The 24,290-nt window shown below is 31.2% G+C and overlaps 1 protein-coding gene across 1 annotated transcript; it reads left to right on the top strand.

Moving 5' to 3' along the window:
- The first annotated feature begins 20,464 nt into the window (after positions 1-20,464).
- LOC143621342 (4-coumarate--CoA ligase-like 6) lies at positions 20,465-24,205 on the top strand. The gene is made up of 6 exons (XM_077092793.1): positions 20,465-21,719; positions 22,767-22,956; positions 23,054-23,199; positions 23,275-23,342; positions 23,436-23,538; positions 24,075-24,205. Exons 1-6 carry the CDS (start codon positions 20,646-20,648, stop codon positions 24,186-24,188), a joined length of 1,695 nt encoding a protein of 564 aa, XP_076948908.1. The 5' UTR covers positions 20,465-20,645; the 3' UTR covers positions 24,189-24,205.
- The last annotated feature ends 85 nt before the right edge of the window (positions 24,206-24,290 follow it).

Raw genomic sequence — 24,290 nt, 5'->3', positions numbered from 1 at the left:
CAGCCTCCCTAACCGTTTTACACTCCACATTATTACATCATCAAGATCTAACCCATTTTAGGTATAAAGCTTAAACCTTTATAATTCGTAAACCCGTTTTTAGCTAAGCCTTTATCTAATAAGTTGATTAAGTCCATTTTAACATCAAGTTTACATTTTTATTGCATAAGGATGACCGATCTTCCTTCATATCAATCCTTAGGGAACACGGACTATAAAAATGTAATCTTTAAGATAAAACGTACATTTACGATTCACTTCTAACTACGGTTTGCTTTAATACGTGACCTTGGGCTTGTTTCTTGCTTGTATGATTAAAGACTAATATTACTATGCTTGATTTTTGGGTTCGGATCTTCGGCGTCGGCTATGGAGGTGTTTTTTTTTTTTGCTTAAGTGTGTTTTATGGTGTAGGCTATGGTGTAAAATGGATGGAAATGGAAAGGATTAGGGTTTAAGGGGTATTTATACTCCCTTAAACCCATGGACCTAAAGATCATTTTTCATTTTTTGGTCTATAATTAATTACATCTAATTAGCCTACTTATCTTTCGATCTTTATTTTTATTATTTTATTATTTCTTTACCAACTCAAGTAAACCTTTCTATCATAACAAATAAATATATTAAATATTATTATTTAATTTTGGGATGTTACAGTATAAGACAATGCATTAAGAAACTTGATTAAAAATCAAAAATGACAACCAAATACAGTAACGCAATATAAAAAAAACCCACAAATTTTTTTTTATTCTTATATAACAATATGGTATTATAATTAAAGATAAAAAAACGTTTTTAATTATGATAAAAATAATTTCTAGAAATAATATCGTATGAAAAAATTATAGACATTTTAAAATAATAGATAAATTGACATATTCCTTAAATGTGGAGAGAGAAAATCATCATAAGTGGATCATTACATTCATGCCCTTCTGATCAATTTTTATTTTTAAATTAATATTCATCATTCAAATTTAAGATCAATTGATTAGATTTCTTATCAGGTTTCTGATTTTTGTTGTAATTTGTATTTTAACTTTACACATAATTTATTTATGATATTAAGAGTTTAATTAGATATGTTTTAGATTCCGTTATTCTTCTCCTATTAAAAGGAGAATTAGTTGCCCCTACAAGTCGAATTCTTAACATTTCAATTTCACGAAATTTTCTTAACATTATAAAAAAATCATTAGCTCCATTATTCAAACTCATATTTTCTTTTTTATGTTTTAAGTCATATTTCCTTTTTTATGTTTTATTTTCTTTTTAACACAAATGATACTCATGCTCTATTTTACACAAATAAGTCTGAATTAATTATACCTCCGATTTAAAAAGCATGTGTTATTATCAGATGGGCTATCCTCATATTAAATGTTTTTATGACTTTATCGGTTAATAATGAAACAAAACACCAAGGTTTCTTTTGTTAACACGAGACTTAATAGAACGATGTCATTCATGGCTGACAACTTTAATCAAGGAAGGGTAATAGAAACGCTAAAATATATTGTGATTGGTCATGAGGTATGTTTGGTCGTCATTTGTTTAATATGAATCAGCTTGTAACCTAAATAAAAAACGAGATTTTAATTCAAGACTGCCAAGTTTAGTATGCGTACCTAGGATTGTAAAAAGAATATACTGTTAATGATATTCCTGAGAATTATTATTAACACGTTAAATTAGTACATATCACTAAAACAAATAATGAATTCAATCAAACTAATTACTTTGTAAAATAAAAGTTAGAAGTTTTATATTTTTTTCTACAAGGCACCTAATCTATCTTGTTAACTAATCTTGCTTAACATTCACACAACAGAAATCAAACTCTCACTATTTTTGTAAGAAGAATACTCTTAATCACCCTGATATCCTCGTGAAAATTGAGCATTCAATTTGATTAATTGGTTTGATTAGGTTTTTATTTTCCAATTCAAAGGGAAATTAATTAATTGCTTCCCTGATATCCTCGTGAAATACTATTAGGTTTGATTAGGTTTGATTAGGTTTTTATTAATTGTCTAGCTCATCTTTTGTTTTCTTATGTTGTTTATATCAGGTAATGAAACCAAAAAAATCATAGCTTCTTTGGCTAGCGTAAGAGACCAAGAATCGTCTCATTCATGACCAACTTTTATGGTGTTAGGAGAAGGGTAATATAGATACGAAATTATATTACGGCTGATAACGAGGCAAGTTTGGTTGTATCATTCATCAATATAGATCATTTTATGACCAAACTAAAAAATGAGACTTGCCTATTCAAAACTGAGGAGTTTAGCATGCCAACTTTGGATTGTAAATGAACTCGATTAGACTCATCGAACCAACTCATTTTTCTTTTCTTTTCTTTTTTTTTAAATGAAGTTTGTACCTTTTTACAAATTAAAACACACAAAATTTTTAGCATACAAAGATTAGTTCACCGGTTGATAGAGTAAATATAAGCTACGATTCACTTCTAACTACGGTTTGCTTTAATACGTGACCTTGGGCTTGTTTCTTGCTTGTATGATTAAAGACTAATATTACTATGCTTGATTTTTGGGTTCGGATCTTCGGCGTCGGCTATGGAGGTGTTTTTTTTTTTTTGCTTAAGTGTGTTTTATGGTGTAGGCTATGGTGTAAAATGGATGGAAATGGAAAGGATTAGGGTTTAAGGGGTATTTATACTCCCTTAAACCCATGGACCTAAAGATCATTTTTCATTTTTTGGTCTATAATTAATTACATCTAATTAGCCTACTTATCTTTCGATATTTATTTTTATTATTTTATTATTTCTTTACCAACTCAAGTAAACCTTTCTATCATAACAAATAAATATATTAAATATTATTATTTAATTTTGGGATGTTACAGTATAAGACAATGCATTAAGAAACTTGATTAAAAATCAAAAATGACAACCAAATACAGTAACGCAATATAAAAAAAACCCACAATTTTTTTTTTATTCTTATATAACAATATGGTATTATAATTAAAGATAAAAAAACGTTTTTAATTATGATAAAAATAATTTCTAGAAATAATATCGTATGAAAAAATTATAGACATTTTAAAATTATAGATAAATTGACATATTCCTTAAATGTGGAGAGAGAAAATCATCATAAGTGGATCATTACATTCATGCCCTTCTGATCAATTTTTATTTTTAAATTAATATTAATCATTCAAATTTAAGATCAATTGATTAGATTTCTTATCAGGTTTCTGATTTTTGTTGTAATTTGTATTTTAACTTTACACATAATTTATTTATGATATTAAGAGTTTAATTAGATATGTTTTAGATTCCGTTATTCTTCTCCTATTAAAAGGAGAATTAGTTGCCCCTACAAGTCGAATTCTTAACATTTCAATTTCACGAAATTTTCTTAACATTATAAAAAAATCATTAGCTCCATTATTCAAACTTATATTTTCTTTTTTATGTTTTAAGTCATATTTCCTTTTTTATGTTTTATTTTCTTTTTAACACAAATGATACTCATGCTCTATTTTACACAAATAAGTCTGAATTAATTATACCTCCGATTTAAAAAGCATGTGTTATTATCAGACGGGCTATCCTCATATTAAATGTTTTTATGACTTTATCGGTTAATAATGAAACAAAACACCAAGGTTTCTTTTGTTAACACGAGACTTAATAGAACGATGTCATTCATGGCTGACAATTTTAATCAAGGAAGGGTAATAGAAACGCTAAAATATATTGTGATTGGTCATGAGGTATGTTTGGTCGTCATTTGTTTAATATGAATCAGCTTGTAACCTAAATAAAAAACGAGATTTTAATTCAAGACTGGCAAGTTTAGTATGCGTACCTAGGATTGTAAAAAGAATATACTGTTAATGATATTCATGAGAATTATTATTAACACGTTAAATTAGTACATATCATCACATTAAAAAAACAATTAAAACAAATAATGAATTCAATCAAACTAATTACTTTGTAAAATAAAAGTTAGAAGTTTTATATTTTTTTCTACAAGGCACCTAATCTATCTTGTTAACTAATCTTGCTTAACATTCACACAACAGAAATCAAACTCTCACTATTTTTTGTAAGAAGAATACTCTTAATCACCCTGATATCCTCGTGAAAATTGAGCATTCAATTTGATTAATTGGTTTGATTAGGTTTTTATTTTCCAATTCAAAGGGAAATTAATTAATTGCTTCCCTGATATCCTCGTGAAATACTATTAGGTTTGATTAGGTTTGATTAGGTTTTTATTAATTGTCTAGCTCATCTTTTGTTTTCTTATGTTGTTTATATCAGGTAATGAAACCAAAAAAATCATAGCTTCTTTGGCTAGCGTAAGAGACCAAGAATCGTCTCATTCATGACCAACTTTTATGGTGTTAGGAGAAGGGTAATATAGATACGAAATTATATTACGGCTGATAACGAGGCAAGTTTGGTTGTATCATTCATCAATATAGATCATTTTATGACCAAACTAAAAAATGAGACTTGCCTATTCAAAACTGAGGAGTTTAGCATGCCAACTTTGGATTGTAAATGAACTCGATTAGACTCATCGAACCAACTCATTTTTCTTTTCTTTTCTTTTTTTTTAAATGAAGTTTGTACCTTTTTACAAATTAAAACACACAAAATTTTTAGCATACAAAGATTAGTTCACCGGTTGATAGAGTAAATATAAGCTACGATTCACTTCTAACTACGGTTTGCTTTAATACGTGACCTTGGGCTTGTTTCTTGCTTGTATGATTAAAGACTAATATTACTATGCTTGATTTTTGGGTTCGGATCTTCGGCGTCGGCTATGGAGGTGTTTTTTTTTTTTTGCTTAAGTGTGTTTTATGGTGTAGGCTATGGTGTAAAATGGATGGAAATGGAAAGGATTAGGGTTTAAGGGGTATTTATACTCCCTTAAACCCATGGACCTAAAGATCATTTTTCATTTTTTGGTCTATAATTAATTACATCTAATTAGCCTACTTATCTTTCGATATTTATTTTTATTATTTTATTATTTCTTTACCAACTCAAGTAAACCTTTCTATCATAACAAATAAATATATTAAATATTATTATTTAATTTTGGGATGTTACAGTATAAGACAATGCATTAAGAAACTTGATTAAAAATCAAAAATGACAACCAAATACAGTAACGCAATATAAAAAAAACCCACAATTTTTTTTTTATTCTTATATAACAATATGGTATTATAATTAAAGATAAAAAAACGTTTTTAATTATGATAAAAATAATTTCTAGAAATAATATCGTATGAAAAAATTATAGACATTTTAAAATTATAGATAAATTGACATATTCCTTAAATGTGGAGAGAGAAAATCATCATAAGTGGATCATTACATTCATGCCCTTCTGATCAATTTTTATTTTTAAATTAATATTAATCATTCAAATTTAAGATCAATTGATTAGATTTCTTATCAGGTTTCTGATTTTTGTTGTAATTTGTATTTTAACTTTACACATAATTTATTTATGATATTAAGAGTTTAATTAGATATGTTTTAGATTCCGTTATTCTTCTCCTATTAAAAGGAGAATTAGTTGCCCCTACAAGTCGAATTCTTAACATTTCAATTTCACGAAATTTTCTTAACATTATAAAAAATCATTAGCTCCATTATTCAAACTTATATTTTCTTTTTTATGTTTTAAGTCATATTTCCTTTTTTATGTTTTATTTTCTTTTTAACACAAATGATACTCATGCTCTATTTTACACAAATAAGTCTGAATTAATTATACCTCCGATTTAAAAAGCATGTGTTATTATCAGACGGGCTATCCTCATATTAAATGTTTTTATGACTTTATCGGTTAATAATGAAACAAAACACCAAGGTTTCTTTTGTTAACACGAGACTTAATAGAACGATGTCATTCATGGCTGACAATTTTAATCAAGGAAGGGTAATAGAAACGCTAAAATATATTGTGATTGGTCATGAGGTATGTTTGGTCGTCATTTGTTTAATATGAATCAGCTTGTAACCTAAATAAAAAACGAGATTTTAATTCAAGACTGGCAAGTTTAGTATGCGTACCTAGGATTGTAAAAAGAATATACTGTTAATGATATTCATGAGAATTATTATTAACACGTTAAATTAGTACATATCATCACATTAAAAAAACAATTAAAACAAATAATGAATTCAATCAAACTAATTACTTTGTAAAATAAAAGTTAGAAGTTTTATATTTTTTTCTACAAGGCACCTAATCTATCTTGTTAACTAATCTTGCTTAACATTCACACAACAGAAATCAAACTCTCACTATTTTTTGTAAGAAGAATACTCTTAATCACCCTGATATCCTCGTGAAAATTGAGCATTCAATTTGATTAATTGGTTTGATTAGGTTTTTATTTTCCAATTCAAAGGGAAATTAATTAATTGCTTCCCTGATATCCTCGTGAAATACTATTAGGTTTGATTAGGTTTGATTAGGTTTTTATTAATTGTCTAGCTCATCTTTTGTTTTCTTATGTTGTTTATATCAGGTAATGAAACCAAAAAAATCATAGCTTCTTTGGCTAGCGTAAGAGACCAAGAATCGTCTCATTCATGACCAACTTTTATGGTGTTAGGAGAAGGGTAATATAGATACGAAATTATATTACGGCTGATAACGAGGCAAGTTTGGTTGTATCATTCATCAATATAGATCATTTTATGACCAAACTAAAAAATGAGACTTGCCTATTCAAAACTGAGGAGTTTAGCATGCCAACTTTGGATTGTAAATGAACTCGATTAGACTCATCGAACCAACTCATTTTTCTTTTCTTTTCTTTTTTTTTAAATGAAGTTTGTACCTTTTTACAAATTAAAACACACAAAATTTTTAGCATACAAAGATTAGTTCACCGGTTGATAGAGTAAATATAAGCTACGATTCACTTCTAACTACGGTTTGCTTTAATACGTGACCTTGGGCTTGTTTCTTGCTTGTATGATTAAAGACTAATATTACTATGCTTGATTTTTGGGTTCGGATCTTCGGCGTCGGCTATGGAGGTGTTTTTTTTTTTTTGCTTAAGTGTGTTTTATGGTGTAGGCTATGGTGTAAAATGGATGGAAATGGAAAGGATTAGGGTTTAAGGGGTATTTATACTCCCTTAAACCCATGGACCTAAAGATCATTTTTCATTTTTTGGTCTATAATTAATTACATCTAATTAGCCTACTTGTCTTTCGATATTTATTTTTATTATTTTATTATTTCTTTACCAACTCAAGTAAACCTTTCTATCATAACAAATAAATATATTAAATATTATTATTTAATTTTGGGATGTTACAGTATAAGACAATGCATTAAGAAACTTGATTAAAAATCAAAAATGACAACCAAATACAGTAACGCAATATAAAAAAAACCCACATTTTTTTTTTATTCTTATATAACAATATGGTATTATAATTAAAGATAAAAAAACGTTTTTAATTATGATAAAAATAATTTCTAGAAATAATATCGTATGAAAAAATTATAGACATTTTAAAATTATAGATAAATTGACATATTCCTTAAATGTGGAGAGAGAAAATCATCATAAGTGGATCATTACATTCATGCCCTTCTGATCAATTTTTATTTTTAAATTAATATTCATCATTCAAATTTAAGATCAATTGATTAGATTTCTTATCAGGTTTCTGATTTTTGTTGTAATTTGTATTTTAACTTTACACATAATTTATTTATGATATTAAGAGTTTAATTAGATATGTTTTAGATTCCGTTATTCTTCTCCTATTAAAAGGAGAATTAGTTGCCCCTACAAGTCGAATTCTTAACATTTCAATTTCACGAAATTTTCTTAACATTATAAAAAAATCATTAGCTCCATTATTCAAACTTATATTTTCTTTTTTATGTTTTAAGTCATATTTCCTTTTTTATGTTTTATTTTCTTTTTAACACAAATGATACTCATGCTCTATTTTACACAAATAAGTCTGAATTAATTATACCTCCGATTTAAAAAGCATGTGTTATTATCAGACGGGCTATCCTCATATTAAATGTTTTTATGACTTTATCGGTTAATAATGAAACAAAACACCAAGGTTTCTTTTGTTAACACGAGACTTAATAGAACGATGTCATTCATGGCTGACAATTTTAATCAAGGAAGGGTAATAGAAACGCTAAAATATATTGTGATTGGTCATGAGGTATGTTTGGTCGTCATTTGTTTAATATGAATCAGCTTGTAACCTAAATAAAAAACGAGATTTTAATTCAAGACTGGCAAGTTTAGTATGCGTACCTAGGATTGTAAAAAGAATATACTGTTAATGATATTCATGAGAATTATTATTAACACGTTAAATTAGTACATATCATCACATTAAAAAAACAATTAAAACAAATAATGAATTCAATCAAACTAATTACTTTGTAAAATAAAAGTTAGAAGTTTTATATTTTTTTCTACAAGGCACCTAATCTATCTTGTTAACTAATCTTGCTTAACATTCACACAACAGAAATCAAACTCTCACTATTTTTTGTAAGAAGAATACTCTTAATCACCCTGATATCCTCGTGAAAATTGAGCATTCAATTTGATTAATTGGTTTGATTAGGTTTTTATTTTCCAATTCAAAGGGAAATTAATTAATTGCTTCCCTGATATCCTCGTGAAATACTATTAGGTTTGATTAGGTTTGATTAGGTTTGATTAGGTTTTTATTAATTGTCTAGCTCATCTTTTGTTTTCTTATGTTGTTTATATCAGGTAATGAAACCAAAAAAATCATAGCTTCTTTGGCTAGCGTAAGAGACCAAGAATCGTCTCATTCATGACCAACTTTTATGGTGTTAGGAGAAGGGTAATATAGATACGAAATTATATTACGGCTGATAACGAGGCAAGTTTGGTTGTATCATTCATCAATATAGATCATTTTATGACCAAACTAAAAAATGAGACTTGCCTATTCAAAACTGAGGAGTTTAGCATGCCAACTTTGGATTGTAAATGAACTCGATTAGACTCATCGAACCAACTCATTTTTCTTTTCTTTTCTTTTCTTTTTTTTTTAAATGAAGTTTGTACCTTTTTACAAATTAAAACACACAAAATTTTTAGCATACAAAGATTAGTTCACCGGTTGATAGAGTAAATATAAGCTACGATTCACTTCTAACTACGGTTTGCTTTAATACGTGACCTTGGGCTTGTTTCTTGCTTGTATGATTAAAGACTAATATTACTATGCTTGATTTTTGGGTTCGGATCTTCGGCGTCGGCTATGGAGGTGTTTTTTTTTTTTTGCTTAAGTGTGTTTTATGGTGTAGGCTATGGTGTAAAATGGATGGAAATGGAAAGGATTAGGGTTTAAGGGGTATTTATACTCCCTTAAACCCATGGACCTAAAGATCATTTTTCATTTTTTGGTCTATAATTAATTACATCTAATTAGCCTACTTATCTTTCGATATTTATTTTTATTATTTTATTATTTCTTTACCAACTCAAGTAAACCTTTCTATCATAACAAATAAATATATTAAATATTATTATTTAATTTTGGGATGTTACAGTATAAGACAATGCATTAAGAAACTTGATTAAAAATCAAAAATGACAACCAAATACAGTAACGCAATATAAAAAAAACCCACAATTTTTTTTTTATTCTTATATAACAATATGGTATTATAATTAAAGATAAAAAAACGTTTTTAATTATGATAAAAATAATTTCTAGAAATAATATCGTATGAAAAAATTATAGACATTTTAAAATTATAGATAAATTGACATATTCCTTAAATGTGGAGAGAGAAAATCATCATAAGTGGATCATTACATTCATGCCCTTCTGATCAATTTTTATTTTTAAATTAATATTAATCATTCAAATTTAAGATCAATTGATTAGATTTCTTATCAGGTTTCTGATTTTTGTTGTAATTTGTATTTTAACTTTACACATAATTTATTTATGATATTAAGAGTTTAATTAGATATGTTTTAGATTCCGTTATTCTTCTCCTATTAAAAGGAGAATTAGTTGCCCCTACAAGTCGAATTCTTAACATTTCAATTTCACGAAATTTTCTTGACATTATAAAAAAATCATTAGCTCCATTATTCAAACTCATATTTTCTTTTTTATGTTTTAAGTCATATTTCCTTTTTTATGTTTTATTTTCTTTTTAACACAAATGATACTCATGCTCTATTTTACACAAATAAGTCTGAATTAATTATACCTCCGATTTAAAAAGCATGTGTTATTATCAGACGGGCTATCCTCATATTAAATGTTTTTATGACTTTATCGGTTAATAATGAAACAAAACACCAAGGTTTCTTTTGTTAACACGAGACTTAATAGAACGATGTCATTCATGGCTGACAATTTTAATCAAGGAAGGGTAATAGAAACGCTAAAATATATTGTGATTGGTCATGAGGTATGTTTGGTCGTCATTTGTTTAATATGAATCAGCTTGTAACCTAAATAAAAAACGAGATTTTAATTCAAGACTGGCAAGTTTAGTATGCGTACCTAGGATTGTAAAAAGAATATACTGTTAATGATATTCATGAGAATTATTATTAACACGTTAAATTAGTACATATCATCACATTAAAAAAACAATTAAAACAAATAATGAATTCAATCAAACTAATTACTTTGTAAAATAAAAGTTAGAAGTTTTATATTTTTTTCTACAAGGCACCTAATCTATCTTGTTAACTAATCTTGCTTAACATTCACACAACAGAAATCAAACTCTCACTATTTTTTGTAAGAAGAATACTCTTAATCACCCTGATATCCTCGTGAAAATTGAGCATTCAATTTGATTAATTGGTTTGATTAGGTTTTTATTTTCCAATTCAAAGGGAAATTAATTAATTGCTTCCCTGATATCCTCGTGAAATACTATTAGGTTTGATTAGGTTTGATTAGGTTTTTATTAATTGTCTAGCTCATCTTTTGTTTTCTTATGTTGTTTATATCAGGTAATGAAACCAAAAAAATCATAGCTTCTTTGGCTAGCGTAAGAGACCAAGAATCGTCTCATTCATGACCAACTTTTATGGTGTTAGGAGAAGGGTAATATAGATACGAAATTATATTACGGCTGATAACGAGTCAAGTTTGGTTGTATCATTCATCAATATAGATCATTTTATGACCAAACTAAAAAATGAGACTTGCCTATTCAAAACTGAGGAGTTTAGCATGCCAACTTTGGATTGTAAATGAACTCGATTAGACTCATCGAACCAACTCATTTTTCTTTTCTTTTCTTTTCTTTTTTTTTTAAATGAAGTTTGTACCTTTTTACAAATTAAAACACACAAAATTTTTAGCATACAAAGATTAGTTCACCGGTTGATAGAGTAAATATAAGCTACGATTCACTTCTAACTACGGTTTGCTTTAATACGTGACCTTGGGCTTGTTTCTTGCTTGTATGATTAAAGACTAATATTACTATGCTTGATTTTTGGGTTCGGATCTTCGGCGTCGGCTATGGAGGTGTTTTTTTTTTTTTGCTTAAGTGTGTTTTATGGTGTAGGCTATGGTGTAAAATGGATGGAAATGGAAAGGATTAGGGTTTAAGGGGTATTTATACTCCCTTAAACCCATGGACCTAAAGATCATTTTTCATTTTTTGGTCTATAATTAATTACATCTAATTAGCCTACTTATCTTTCGATATTTATTTTTATTATTTTATTATTTCTTTACCAACTCAAGTAAACCTTTCTATCATAACAAATAAATATATTAAATATTATTATTTAATTTTGGGATGTTACAGTATAAGACAATGCATTAAGAAACTTGATTAAAAATCAAAAATGACAACCAAATCCAGTAACGCAATATAAAAAAAACCCACAATTTTTTTTTATTCTTATATAACAATATGGTATTATAATTAAAGATAAAAAAACGTTTTTAATTATGATAAAAATAATTTCTAGAAATAATATCGTATGAAAAAATTATAGACATTTTAAAATAATAGATAAATTGACATATTCCTTAAATGTGAATAGAGAAAATCATCATAAGTGGATCATTACATTCATGCCCTTCTGATCAATTTTTATTTTTAAATTAATATTCATCATTCAAATTTAAGATCAATTGATTAGATTTCTTATCAGGTTTCTGATTTTTGTTGTAATTTGTATTTTAACTTTACACATAATTTATTTATGATATTAAGAGTTTAATTAGATATGTTTTAGATTCCGTTATTCTTCTCCTATTAAAAGGAGAATAAGTTGCCCCTACAAGTCGAATTCTTAACATTTCAATTTCACGAAATTTTCTTGACATTATAAAAAAATCATTAGCTCCATTATTCAAACTCATATTTTCTTTTTTATGTTTTAAGTCATATTTCCTTTTTTATGTTTTATTTTCTTTTTAACACAAATGATACTCATGCTCTATTTTACACAAATAAGTCTGAATTAATTATACCTCCGATTTAAAAAGCATGTGTTATTATCAGACGGGCTATCCTCATATTAAATGTTTTTATGACTTTATCGGTTAATAATGAAACAAAACACCAAGGTTTCTTTTGTTAACACGAGACTTAATAGAACGATGTCATTCATGGCTGACAATTTTAATCAAGGAAGGGTAATAGAAACGCTAAAATATATTGTGATTGGTCATGAGGTATGTTTGGTCGTCATTTGTTTAATATGAATCAGCTTGTAACCTAAATAAAAAACGAGATTTTAATTCAAGACTGGCAAGTTTAGTATGCGTACCTAGGATTGTAAAAAGAATATACTGTTAATGATATTCATGAGAATTATTATTAACACGTTAAATTAGTACATATCATCACATTAAAAAAACAATTAAAACAAATAATGAATTCAATCAAACTAATTACTTTGTAAAATAAAAGTTAGAAGTTTTATATTTTTTTCTACAAGGCACCTAATCTATCTTGTTAACTAATCTTGCTTAACATTCACACAACAGAAATCAAACTCTCACTATTTTTTGTAAGAAGAATACTCTTAATCACCCTGATATCCTCGTGAAAATTGAGCATTCAATTTGATTAATTGGTTTGATTAGGTTTTTATTTTCCAATTCAAAGGGAAATTAATTAATTGCTTCCCTGATATCCTCGTGAAATACTATTAGGTTTGATTAGGTTTGATTAGGTTTGATTAGGTTTTTATTAATTGTCTAGCTCATCTTTTGTTTTCTTATGTTGTTTATATCAGGTAATGAAACCAAAAAAATCATAGCTTCTTTGGCTAGCGTAAGAGACCAAGAATCGTCTCATTCATGACCAACTTTTATGGTGTTAGGAGAAGGGTAATATAGATACGAAATTATATTACGGCTGATAACGAGGCAAGTTTGGTTGTATCATTCATCAATATAGATCATTTTATGACCAAACTAAAAAATGAGACTTGCCTATTCAAAACTGAGGAGTTTAGCATGCCAACTTTGGATTGTAAATGAACTCGATTAGACTCATCGAACCAACTCATTTTTCTTTTCTTTTCTTTTCTTTTTTTTTTAAATGAAGTTTGTACCTTTTTACAAATTAAAACACACAAAATTTTTAGCATACAAAGATTAGTTCACCGGTTGATAGAGTAAATATAAGCTACGATTCACTTCTAACTACGGTTTGCTTTAATACGTGACCTTGGGCTTGTTTCTTGCTTGTATGATTAAAGACTAATATTACTATGCTTGATTTTTGGGTTCGGATCTTCGGCGTCGGCTATGGAGGTGTTTTTTTTTTTTGCTTAAGTGTGTTTTATGGTGTAGGCTATGGTGTAAAATGGATGGAAATGGAAAGGATTAGGGTTTAAGGGGTATTTATACTCCCTTAAACCCATGGACCTAAAGATCATTTTTCATTTTTTGGTCTATAATTAATTACATCTAATTAGCCTACTTATCTTTCGATATTTATTTTTATTATTTTATTATTTCTTTACCAACTCAAGTAAACCTTTCTATCATAACAAATAAATATATTAAATATTATTATTTAATTTTAGGATGTTACAGTATAAGACAATGCATTAAGAAACTTGATTAAAAATCAAAAATGACAACCAAATACAGTAACGCAATATAAAAAAAACCCACAATTTTTTTTTATTCTTATATAACAATATGGTATTATAATTAAAGATAAAAAAACGTTTTTAATTATGATAAAAATAATTTTTCTAGAAATAATATCGTATGAAAAAATTATAGACATTTTAAAATAATAGATAAATTGACATATTCCTTAAATGTGGATAGAGAAAATCATCATAAGTGGATCATTACATTCATGCCCTTCTGATCAATTTTTATTTTTAAATTAATATTCATCATTCAAATTTAAGATCAATTGATTAGATTTCTTATCAGGTTTCTGATTTTTGTTGTAATTTGTATTTTAACTTTACACATAATTTATTTATGATATTAAGAGTTTAATTAGATATGTTTTAGATTCCGTTATTCTTCTCCTATTAAAAGGAGAATTAGTTGCCCTTCAAGTCGAATTCTTAACATTTCAATTTCACGAAATTTTCTTGACATTATAAAAAAATCATTAGCTCCATTATTCAAACTCATATTTTCTTTTTTATGTTTTAAGTCATATTTCCTTTTTTATGTTTTATTTTCTTTTTAACACAAATGATACTCATGCTCTATTTTACACAAATAAGTCTGAATTAATTATACCTCCGATTTAAAAAGCATGTGTTATTATCAGACGGGCTATCCTCATATTAAATGTTTTTATGACTTTATCGGTTAATAATGAAACAAAACCCAAGGTTTCTTTTGTTAACACGAGACTTAATAGAACGATGTCATTCATGGCTGACAATTTTAATCAAGGAAGGGTAATAGAAACGCTAAAATATATTGTGATTGGTCATGAGGTATGTTTGGTCGTCATTTGTTTAATATGAATCAGCTTGTAACCTAAATAAAAAACGAGATTTTAATTCAAGACTGACAAGTTTAGTATGCGTACCTAGGATTGTAAAAAGAATATACTTTTAATGATATTCCTGAGAATTATTATTAACACGTTAAATTAGTACATATCATCACATTAAAAAAACAATTAAAACAAATAATGAATTCAATCAAACTAATTACTTTGTAAAATAAAAGAAGTTTTATATTTTTTTCTACAAGGCACCTAATCTATCTTGTTAACTAATCTTGCTTAACATTTACACAACAGAAATCAAACTCTCACTATTTTTGTAAGAAGAATACTCTTAATCACCCTGATATCCTCGTGAAAATTGAGCATTCAATTTGATTAATTGGTTTGATTAGGTTTTTATTTTCCAATTCAAAGGGAAATTAATTAATTGCTTCCCTGATATCCTCGTGAAATACTATTTGGTTTGATTAGGTTTGATTAGGTTTGATTAGGTTTTTATTAATTGTCTAGCTCATCTTTTGTTTTCTTATGTTGTTTATATCAGGTAATGAAACCAAAAAAATCATAGCTTCTTTGGCTAGCGTAAGAGACCAAGAATCGTCTCATTCATGACCAACTTTTATGGTGTTAGGAGAAGGGTAATATAGATACGAAATTATATTACGGCTGATAACGAGGCAAGTTTGGTTGTATCATTCATCAATATAGATCATTTTATGACCAAACTAAAAAATGAGACTTGCCTATTCAAAACTGAGGAGTTTAGCATGCCAACTTTGGATTGTAAATGAACTCGATTAGACTCATCGAACCAACTCATTTTTCTTTTCTTTTCTTTTTTTTTAAATGAAGTTTGTACCATTTTACAAATTAAAACACACAAAATTTTTAGCATACAAAGATTAGTTCACCGGTTGATAGAGTAAATATAAGGCATATGGATTATTTTTTAACCTGGCATGCGTGCCAGAAGTGAGCCGCGTGTCATTAAACTTATAACTGGTCTGCGTGCCAGAAGAGAGCCACGTGGTCTGCGTGCTAGAAGTGACCCGCGTGTCAGTAAACTTACACCTAATGTGCGTACCAGAAATGACCCGCGTGTCATTAAACTTATACCTGATCTGCGTGCTAGAATGAGCCCGCGTTCCATTAAACTTATACTTGATAGTTGATATGCATACTAGAAATGATCTGCATGTCTTCAAGATTCTGTTAGACATAATAATAATAATAATAATAATAATAATCTTTTATTGAAAAGTAAATAAAGATCCTACATTACACTTATATTTTTTATAATAAAACAAAGTGAAAAGAAGAATTGTTTCATTTATATCAGTCAAAAGAGGATTACAAGAACATGGTTACAAAAGGTTTCCATAAAATCGTTATTACATAAAAGGATGATTTGCACAAGATTCTATTTTACAAATGTTTCTGGGTTTGATGGCCCTTCTTGATCTTGATGTTGCGGGTTTTCTTGCTCTTGAGAAGTCGGAGTTTGTGGTTTGTCATCTTAGGACCCACCCAGATACTCCCGAAGTAATTAAACACCATTTGCATATGCGGCAAATTATGGAATTGCATCTTGAATAGGAAATGATAGATTATCAAACTCCCGCAACCTCTTTTTATATTTGCTTCCAAATCACAGTTGTGCAAAAAATGTTCTTCAAGTGGGCGCTGGGTCTTCATGTACTCAACACCCTCCTCAAAACCGACCCTGCGGCCGGCTTGAGAAGAAATGTTAAGCAATATTGCAAGACAGTCCTCCAGCTCTTGCCCGTCTTGATATGGTCAATCACCTCTCAAATGACGAACGTAATGGGTACCTAAAAAAACAGAAGAAGCGAGTAAAGGAATTTGGATAAGGAAGACAACGTACCAATGGAAGACACTCAACCATAAGCCATTGTTTCTCTTCTTCAGCCCTTTTTGCTTTTTCCTCCAACTCATCAAGAGCTCTCACAGGCTTAGTATTGTCGGATTTAAGCACATCAGCCTGCTTCACCATTTCTTTCGCTTGCTCTTTCTGCAGCTTCGCTTCTTCATCATACGACTTGATCAAATAACCTTACACAACAACTTGACTTTCCAGCGCAATGTTGGCTTCCAAAGCCTTTGCAAGATCAGCTTCCTTTTGGTATCTTCGCGGGCAGCAGCAAGGATATCGTTTTGCTTTTTATATGCTTCTTCCCAAGACCGCGCCGCAGCGGCTTGACGATCTTTCTCAACTTGTAGTGCGATTTCAGCATCCTTAAGCTTACACTTGGCAGTGTTTGCTTTTAGACGTTGTTCATCATCAATCTTTTTCGCTTCCTCCACCTGGTTCGTCATCTCTCTCCGCTTCTCCCCCATAGACATCCACTCCCAAAAATTTTCTTGCCCGCTAGCCACAACATTGGCTAAAGTAAAATTAAAACCACAGGTAATATTATGGCGGGAACGACCACGTTGGAATGCACGCTCCGCAGGCAGGACTCCATGGCGGAGAAATTCAGCACAGGTATCCGCATCTGCGAACCGCAACCCCTGGTTTAAGGGCCAATGTTGTATGTGAATGTGGTCATCCTCTCCCGGATTGGCCATCCCATAGTAACTTGAATCAGAAAGACGATGAAATCGAGCCCCATGAGGAGATTGTTGGGAATATGAGGTCGCCCCTTCCCCTGTTTGATGGACGGGAGAAGAATGAGAAAAGTGCGGGGGAGAGAGTTGTGAGTATTGCGGTGATTCTTCCCTCTCCAGGTTCACAACATCCTGCACCGGTTTCTTCCCCTTGGAATCCGAATCTTCTTCAGGAATAATGATTGTTTGCGGAGAGGATGGTGGTTCTTGAATAGTTACACCTTGATCAGGTGCAATTGTTTTTTCTGTGAGCAATATAGAATAGGTAAAAGTGGTTGTACAAAGAAATAATTTATGTACCCTTGCGGAAATAATAACTTACTTGGTGGTGACCGCATGGCCACATCCTTGACTCGGTCCTCAAGACGGACCTTTTTCACTTTCTTTTGCCCCGCTGCATGTTTTTTCTTCGGCGGGTCATCAGTCTCTTTCACGTCGCTGGACTTGGAAGCCCGATGCTTCCTTTTGCGTTCCAGCTCTGCCAAAGCACGCATAGTTTCCGACAGTCCAGATGTATTGGTAATAAGTTTCTTTTTTTTGCGGGGTGATGATTCGTCACTCAAGGATAACAACAATATCACCTCATCAGAAGTAAGTGCATTAAAAGGACGAGGGTTGAGAAAGAACTCATCTAACTCAAAAAGGTGCAATCCTCATGTCCGGAAGCTTCTCGTTAGGACGACGAGCCATGGTTATCTGAACCACGTCTTCACGGACCCTGAAAAATTTGGTCCTCCAATTAAAGGCACTGCGTGGGGGTTCATTTCATATAATCCTCTTGGCAACAGTGGCACAGTTGAACCAACCACCACGACAGTGCATCTTGTAAAACACAAAATATTTATCCACCTTGGGCACAATATTGTTAGCCATGCAAACAAATTCAAAGTGACAAATTGTATCAGGCTGAAAAGATGGATTTGAGAAAGATGGATCCCATGGCCGGTAATGACATTTCCTAGAAACTTGATTATCAGAAACCGAAGGTTCCCGGTGGAAAATTACTCAGCATACACAGCCATCTTACATGCTGGAGGTTTATCAACCGTGGATCTGGCAGCGGGGGTACTCCGGCTCCCATTATGGAGCTATGCCATAGGTAGCTATGAGCTTCTCAAACTTCGAGCTCTTCCAATTAATCTTTATTTGGTCTATTAACGGAGAAATTTTCTTCTCCTGGGCCATTATTTCTAGGGGTAACGAAAAACATCGAGCAATGGTGACTAAAGGGATAATGGATAAGAAATTGCATATGATAATCTTGAATTTGAGAGAAATACAGATGAAAGATGAGGAAGAAAAGGCGATAAAGTTCTATAAGGAACCCAAAACGTTATATTTATACCATCGTAGTTCATGTGATGGGAAGGCGAAAGTGGAGAGAGAAAGTGAATGGTCTGGTAAGAAGGTGACACGTCACGCGGGAAAACTGAAAAAGCGAAAAATGAGGTACAGTATGGTATAGTTGACAGCAGGCACAGACGTCACATCACCACGCGGCATCTACAAAGTTTTCACATAAAACCTTCCATGCTTATCTTTAAAAGAACAGAAATATCTCCACAATCACAAGCAAAAAATTCAAAATTCCCATAAAAAAATCTTAAGTCCAAAAGTTCACCTGCATAAAACTTTACGCGGAAGAAACAATGGACTGGGGAACTTATAGAGGTATGGTAGTGAAAAGATCCAGATACCCATAAAGGATCATCCGCGGGTCATTCAGGGCTTCCTCAGAAGTCACCCGCAGAACATTCACACCACCCGCATAACTTAAGTCAGATAAAGATTAATGAAAAACTTCAGAGACTATCCGCGGGTTACTTAAAACTCTCTCATAGGTCATCCGCAAGACATTCCCATTACACGCAAAGATGACAGAAGAGTGATGTCAGCAAATCAGTTGTAACCAACTTTCTTCTAAAAAATTTACGCGAAGATTCTTCCTTGGAAAGCATATGATGCAACAACTAATTAGGGGATGACAGCTGGTAAGGTTGTTACAACCGTGCACATGGTCAGTTGTCTCGTCCTATGATATGTGGACACGTCTCTAGTTTGTTACAAAGAGCATATTCTAGATGATGACAGCTGTACCAATAATATTCTCTAACCATCAGCTATAAATACCCTGTCCATCATCATGGGGTATTGATTGAGACATCACATATTACATCAATCACTTAAATTACTTTCTCTCTCTAAGAATTGTACTTATTCTCACGCTGGATGGTGGTTACGGGAAGACCCCCACTCTTGTCCTTCCCGTAACGATCTCACGGTGTTCTGTTTTACAGGTTTCCGTCACCGGACTTGCTGAGTTATCATTCGTACTGCTGAGTTACTTGTTATTTGACCCGTATTCTGTGGAACCATCGGTCTAGCCTATCCGGGTTTAGATCTGTGCTTCTTCAAATTATAAATAATGTGCCAATGTAAAATTTATAGCCTAACGAGAGTCTTATAAATTGAGTTATAATTTATATATATTAAACTTTTCTCTTTAATTTAAAGGAGCCAAACGGGTCGATTAGTGAGTGAGCCTACCTTGCATGGCTCCGGAACAACTCGCTTACAACTGAACCGATTTTGCACAAGCCTGAAACTTTTTAAATAGTTCTATTCCCTCCATTACTTGAAATAAATAGAGAATTAAATAAAATCTTGTTGTAAACCCCGTTTTCTAGTGAGTCAATGATTCACCTCTCTCATGTTAGTTATATGTGAGCCTACCCAAATATATTTGATTTTCTGTTACTGTTAAATTAGGAAATTAAACGTCATACGTCTTTTTAAACCTTTAAAAAATGACCTATATTATTATTTTGTTAAAACAATAGTATATATCCTTTTTTATAGTCAATCAGTCCACTAAACCCGACCCGACTCGACTCACGCATGTTCTATTTATACCACAGTGAGCATGTGACTTGTACGAGGTACAAAACTCAAAAGTATCTGGTCCTACGTTAAACCATTCTTCAACAACTATTCAAAATCTTGCATATTTCACGCCCAATGGCTGATTATCATTCTTCATCAAATATTTCCTATTTCAAAACCTCAAACAACAAAAACATGTCACATAATCTTTACTCCAACGAAACTGGAATCTACATCAGCAAACACCCTTCAGTCACCCTCCCACCCGACCCATTTCTCGACGTTGTTTCGCGCATATTCTCGCACAAACACGCTGGCCAAACCGCACTCGTTGACGCCACGTCCGGGGCCTCCATCCCGTACTCTGAACTCCAACCTTTAGTAAAATCTGTTGCCAGTGGGCTCCACCAAATGGGTGTTGCCAAAGGTGACGTCGTCTTAATCCTCTTACCAAATTCAATTTACTATCCCATTATTCTTTTGGCTGTTTTGTACCTTGGTGCCATTGTCACTACAATGAATCCGTTAAGCAGTCTCTCCGAGGTTAAGAAACAAACAGTCTGTTTAAATACGCGTATCGCCTTCACTGTTATCGATCGAGCTGATGAATTAAACGTTATCGATATTCCTTCCATCGTTGTACCCGAAAACCCCGGAAATATTAATTCAAACCATGTTCAATATGCAAATTTTTATAACCTTTTTTCGGGTAATCGCGAATTTGTTCGTGAATCTTTAATTAACCAAGATGACACTGCTGCTATACTTTATTCATCTGGAACCACAGGCTCTAGTAAAGGTGTGGTATTGAGTCATAGGAATTTAATATGTGGAGTGGAGTTATTTGTAAGATTTGAAGCTTCACAATATAAGTTGGAACATCCTGAAGAGAATGTATATTTGGGTGTGGTCCCCATGTTTCATATTTATGGGCTTTTGTTATTAAGCTTGGGGGTTTTGTCATTAGGGACTAAAATTGTGGTTATGAAGAAGTTTAGTGTTGATGAGATGGTTTGGTGTATCGATAGGTACGCGGTGACTCATTTCCCCGGTGTGCCGCCGTTGGTGACCGCGTTGATTAGGGCGGGTAAGGGTGGTGCTGGTGAGAGGTTGAAGAGCTTGAAGCAGGTTTCTTGTGGTGCTGCACCTGTGAGCACAAGGATTATAGATGACTTTGTGCATTGTTTTCCTCATGTTTATTTTATTCAGGTAACGAAATTACCGTTTTACCCCTTGGTTGTTAAAGAGACGTAAAAAGTGGTGTAAATTATTGACACGACGGTAAAACAAAATAAATTCGCAGGTTTGGGTTTTGAATAAACGAACCTGTTTAGCTAAGTTGGTTGTGTTTGTGTCAACCCGGTGGTTCATGGGTTGACTTGTTGAACCTGTTTTTTTAAAAAGAATATGTTTTATGTCATTACTTAAATTAGTTGGTATTTTATGTCAAAAAATAAAACTTAGAATAGAAACTAATTAACGTAAACGTAAGATATTATTATTTTGTTTTATTTACATTTGTAATTTTCTTTTAAATTTGTAATTTTAAAGCACTATTTCAAAAAATATAACTTAAAATAGAAACTAGTTAACGTAGACGTAAGATTTTATAATTTTGTTCTATTTACATTTGTAATTTTCTTTTAAATTTGTAATTTTAAAGCACTGTCATAAAATAGAAACTAATTAACGTAAACGTAAGATTTTATAATTCTGTTTTATTTACATTTGTAATTTTCTTTTAAGTTTGTAATTTGAAAGCACTATGTCAAAAAATAAAACTTAAAATAGAAACTAATTAACGTAAACGCAAGATTTTATAATTTTGTTTTATTTGAATTGATTTTTTTCTTTTAAATTTGTAATTTTAAAGCAGTAATATATGAACAAAATTTGGTTTAAATGGGTCGCGTTCCTTTCAACTCACGAATACGCGTGTCGTGTTTGGGTTTATGTGTCTGCCATATTTTTTGGTTCATGTCAAATTTTACGATGGTGTCGGGTTAACTTGCTCAACCAATTCATTTTTTGTTTTATCTTTTTAAAACATGGTTTATGTCTAATTTAAATTACTTGGTATGTTATGCAAAACGAAAAATATACATTTGTATTCTATGTTGTAAAATTTTACTTTTGAAATGTTAAAATGCGAAAAAAATATTTAACAAAATGGGCTTAGCAGTTCGATCGAGTAAAAATATGGCTGACATGATCTTCATGTTTGCACAAGTTATACCGTTAAGTGCTTGTGTTCAGGGTTATGGCATGAGTGAATCAACAGCTGTGGGCACTCGTGGGTTAAACACTCGCGAAGTGCATAATTACGGGTCGGCTGGACTATTGGCTCCAAACATGCAAGCCAAAGTGGTAGACTGGGTTACTGGTTCACATCTCCCTCCTGGAAAAACCGGTGAACTTTGGTTACGCGGGCCTGCTATAATGAAAGGTAGTTAAAGCGGACATTTTTCTTTATGATTCAAATATCTCGCATATAATAAAAGATTTCTTGATATCTAACATACTTTTGTGTCTAAATTTGGTAGAATATTTGAACAATGTGGAGGCGACACTATCGACTGTTGATAAGGACGGTTGGCTGCATACAGGAGACATTGTTTATTTTGACCAGGACGGGTATTTGTATATAGTTGATCGTGTGAAAGAGATAATAAAGTACAAAGGGTTTCAGGTAATCGTATAAATGATTTATACCGGTTATTTTTATATGAATAACATGACTGATTTTCGAATGGCTGTAATGTAGATTGCTCCTGCTGATTTAGAGGATGTGTTAACATCTCATCCGGCCATTCTTGATGCTGCAGTAACAGGGTGAGTGTCACTAATTTGTTCATAACATATTTTCTTGGTGACAATAATCTCATCACATAATGAATTTGAAGTTATTTTTTGTTTATTACACAGAGTGAAGGATGAGGAAGCAGGCGAAGTTCCAGTGGCATTTGTTGTGATGAAGCCAGGAGCTAAAGCTTTTGAGTCTAGCATCATTGACTTTGTAGCTAAACAGGTTTGAATCATTATTTTCAATCTGAACAATCTTATAATGGTGAGGTGGCAAATGAGTGAGTCGGGCGGGTGGGTAAAGGGGCCAAAGCAGGTGTTTTTAGGCGGGTTCAAGCCGACCCACAATCACTTTTTATCCACATTTTGATATTTTTAATGTTATATATGTGTAAAATTTGATTTGTAAAAGCTATATATTCTCAATCCCAAAAATCTCATAATGTTGGTTGCAAGTTGAAATGGGCGGATCATACGGGCGGGTAAATGGGCCAAAGAAGGTGTTTCTGGTGCGGGTCAAGCCGACCCAGAATCAACTTTATCCACTTTTTGATATTTTTAATGTTTATCGTAAAATATGATTGTAGAAACATTTTTCAAAATGATAACTTTTTCTTGAAAAAGATATGTAAGAGGCTTCTTGGCATCTGAATGTCTTTCAACCCGTTTGACCTGATTGACCCGCTTGATCTACATTTCATTTTCATCTAAATCACTAAAGTTTTTCAAATCATTTGATGTTCATGATCCACAATGTGACAGGTGGCACCTTATAAGAAAGTGAGACGAGTAATGTTCACTAACATGATACCAAGATCTGCAGCAGGAAAGATTCTGAGGAGGAAATTGAAGGACCAAATAGATTCAAGACTTTAATGTGCCCTTATATCTCTTGGATCAACAACCCGATGCGCATTTGTTGGTGCATAATGTCAGTAGTTCATAGTCTAGTGTCTGTAATCGAGTCTGTAATGTTAA

Source organism: Bidens hawaiensis, unplaced genomic scaffold (assembly GCF_021521415.1).
Source record: "Bidens hawaiensis isolate Kalapana, Puna unplaced genomic scaffold, B.hawaiensis_p1.1 tig00002839_1, whole genome shotgun sequence".
In the NCBI taxonomy this organism is placed as follows: domain Eukaryota; kingdom Viridiplantae; phylum Streptophyta; class Magnoliopsida; order Asterales; family Asteraceae; genus Bidens; species Bidens hawaiensis.
The sequence above is the reverse complement of the archived record's forward strand: the minus strand, read 5'-3'. Positions and strand labels throughout refer to the sequence as shown.

Bases quoted from the DNA above. Each gene is read 5' to 3' on its own strand.
- LOC143621342 (XM_077092793.1), top strand. From the start codon at position 20,646: ATGGCTGATTATCATTCTTCATCAAATATTTCCTATTTCAAAACCTCA. The intron at 22,957-23,053 runs GTAGTTAAAGCG...TAAATTTGGTAG, and splicing joins CGGGCCTGCTATAATGAAAG to AATATTTGAACAATGTGGAG. The intron at 23,343-23,435 runs GTGAGTGTCACT...TTTATTACACAG, and splicing joins CTTGATGCTGCAGTAACAGG to AGTGAAGGATGAGGAAGCAG.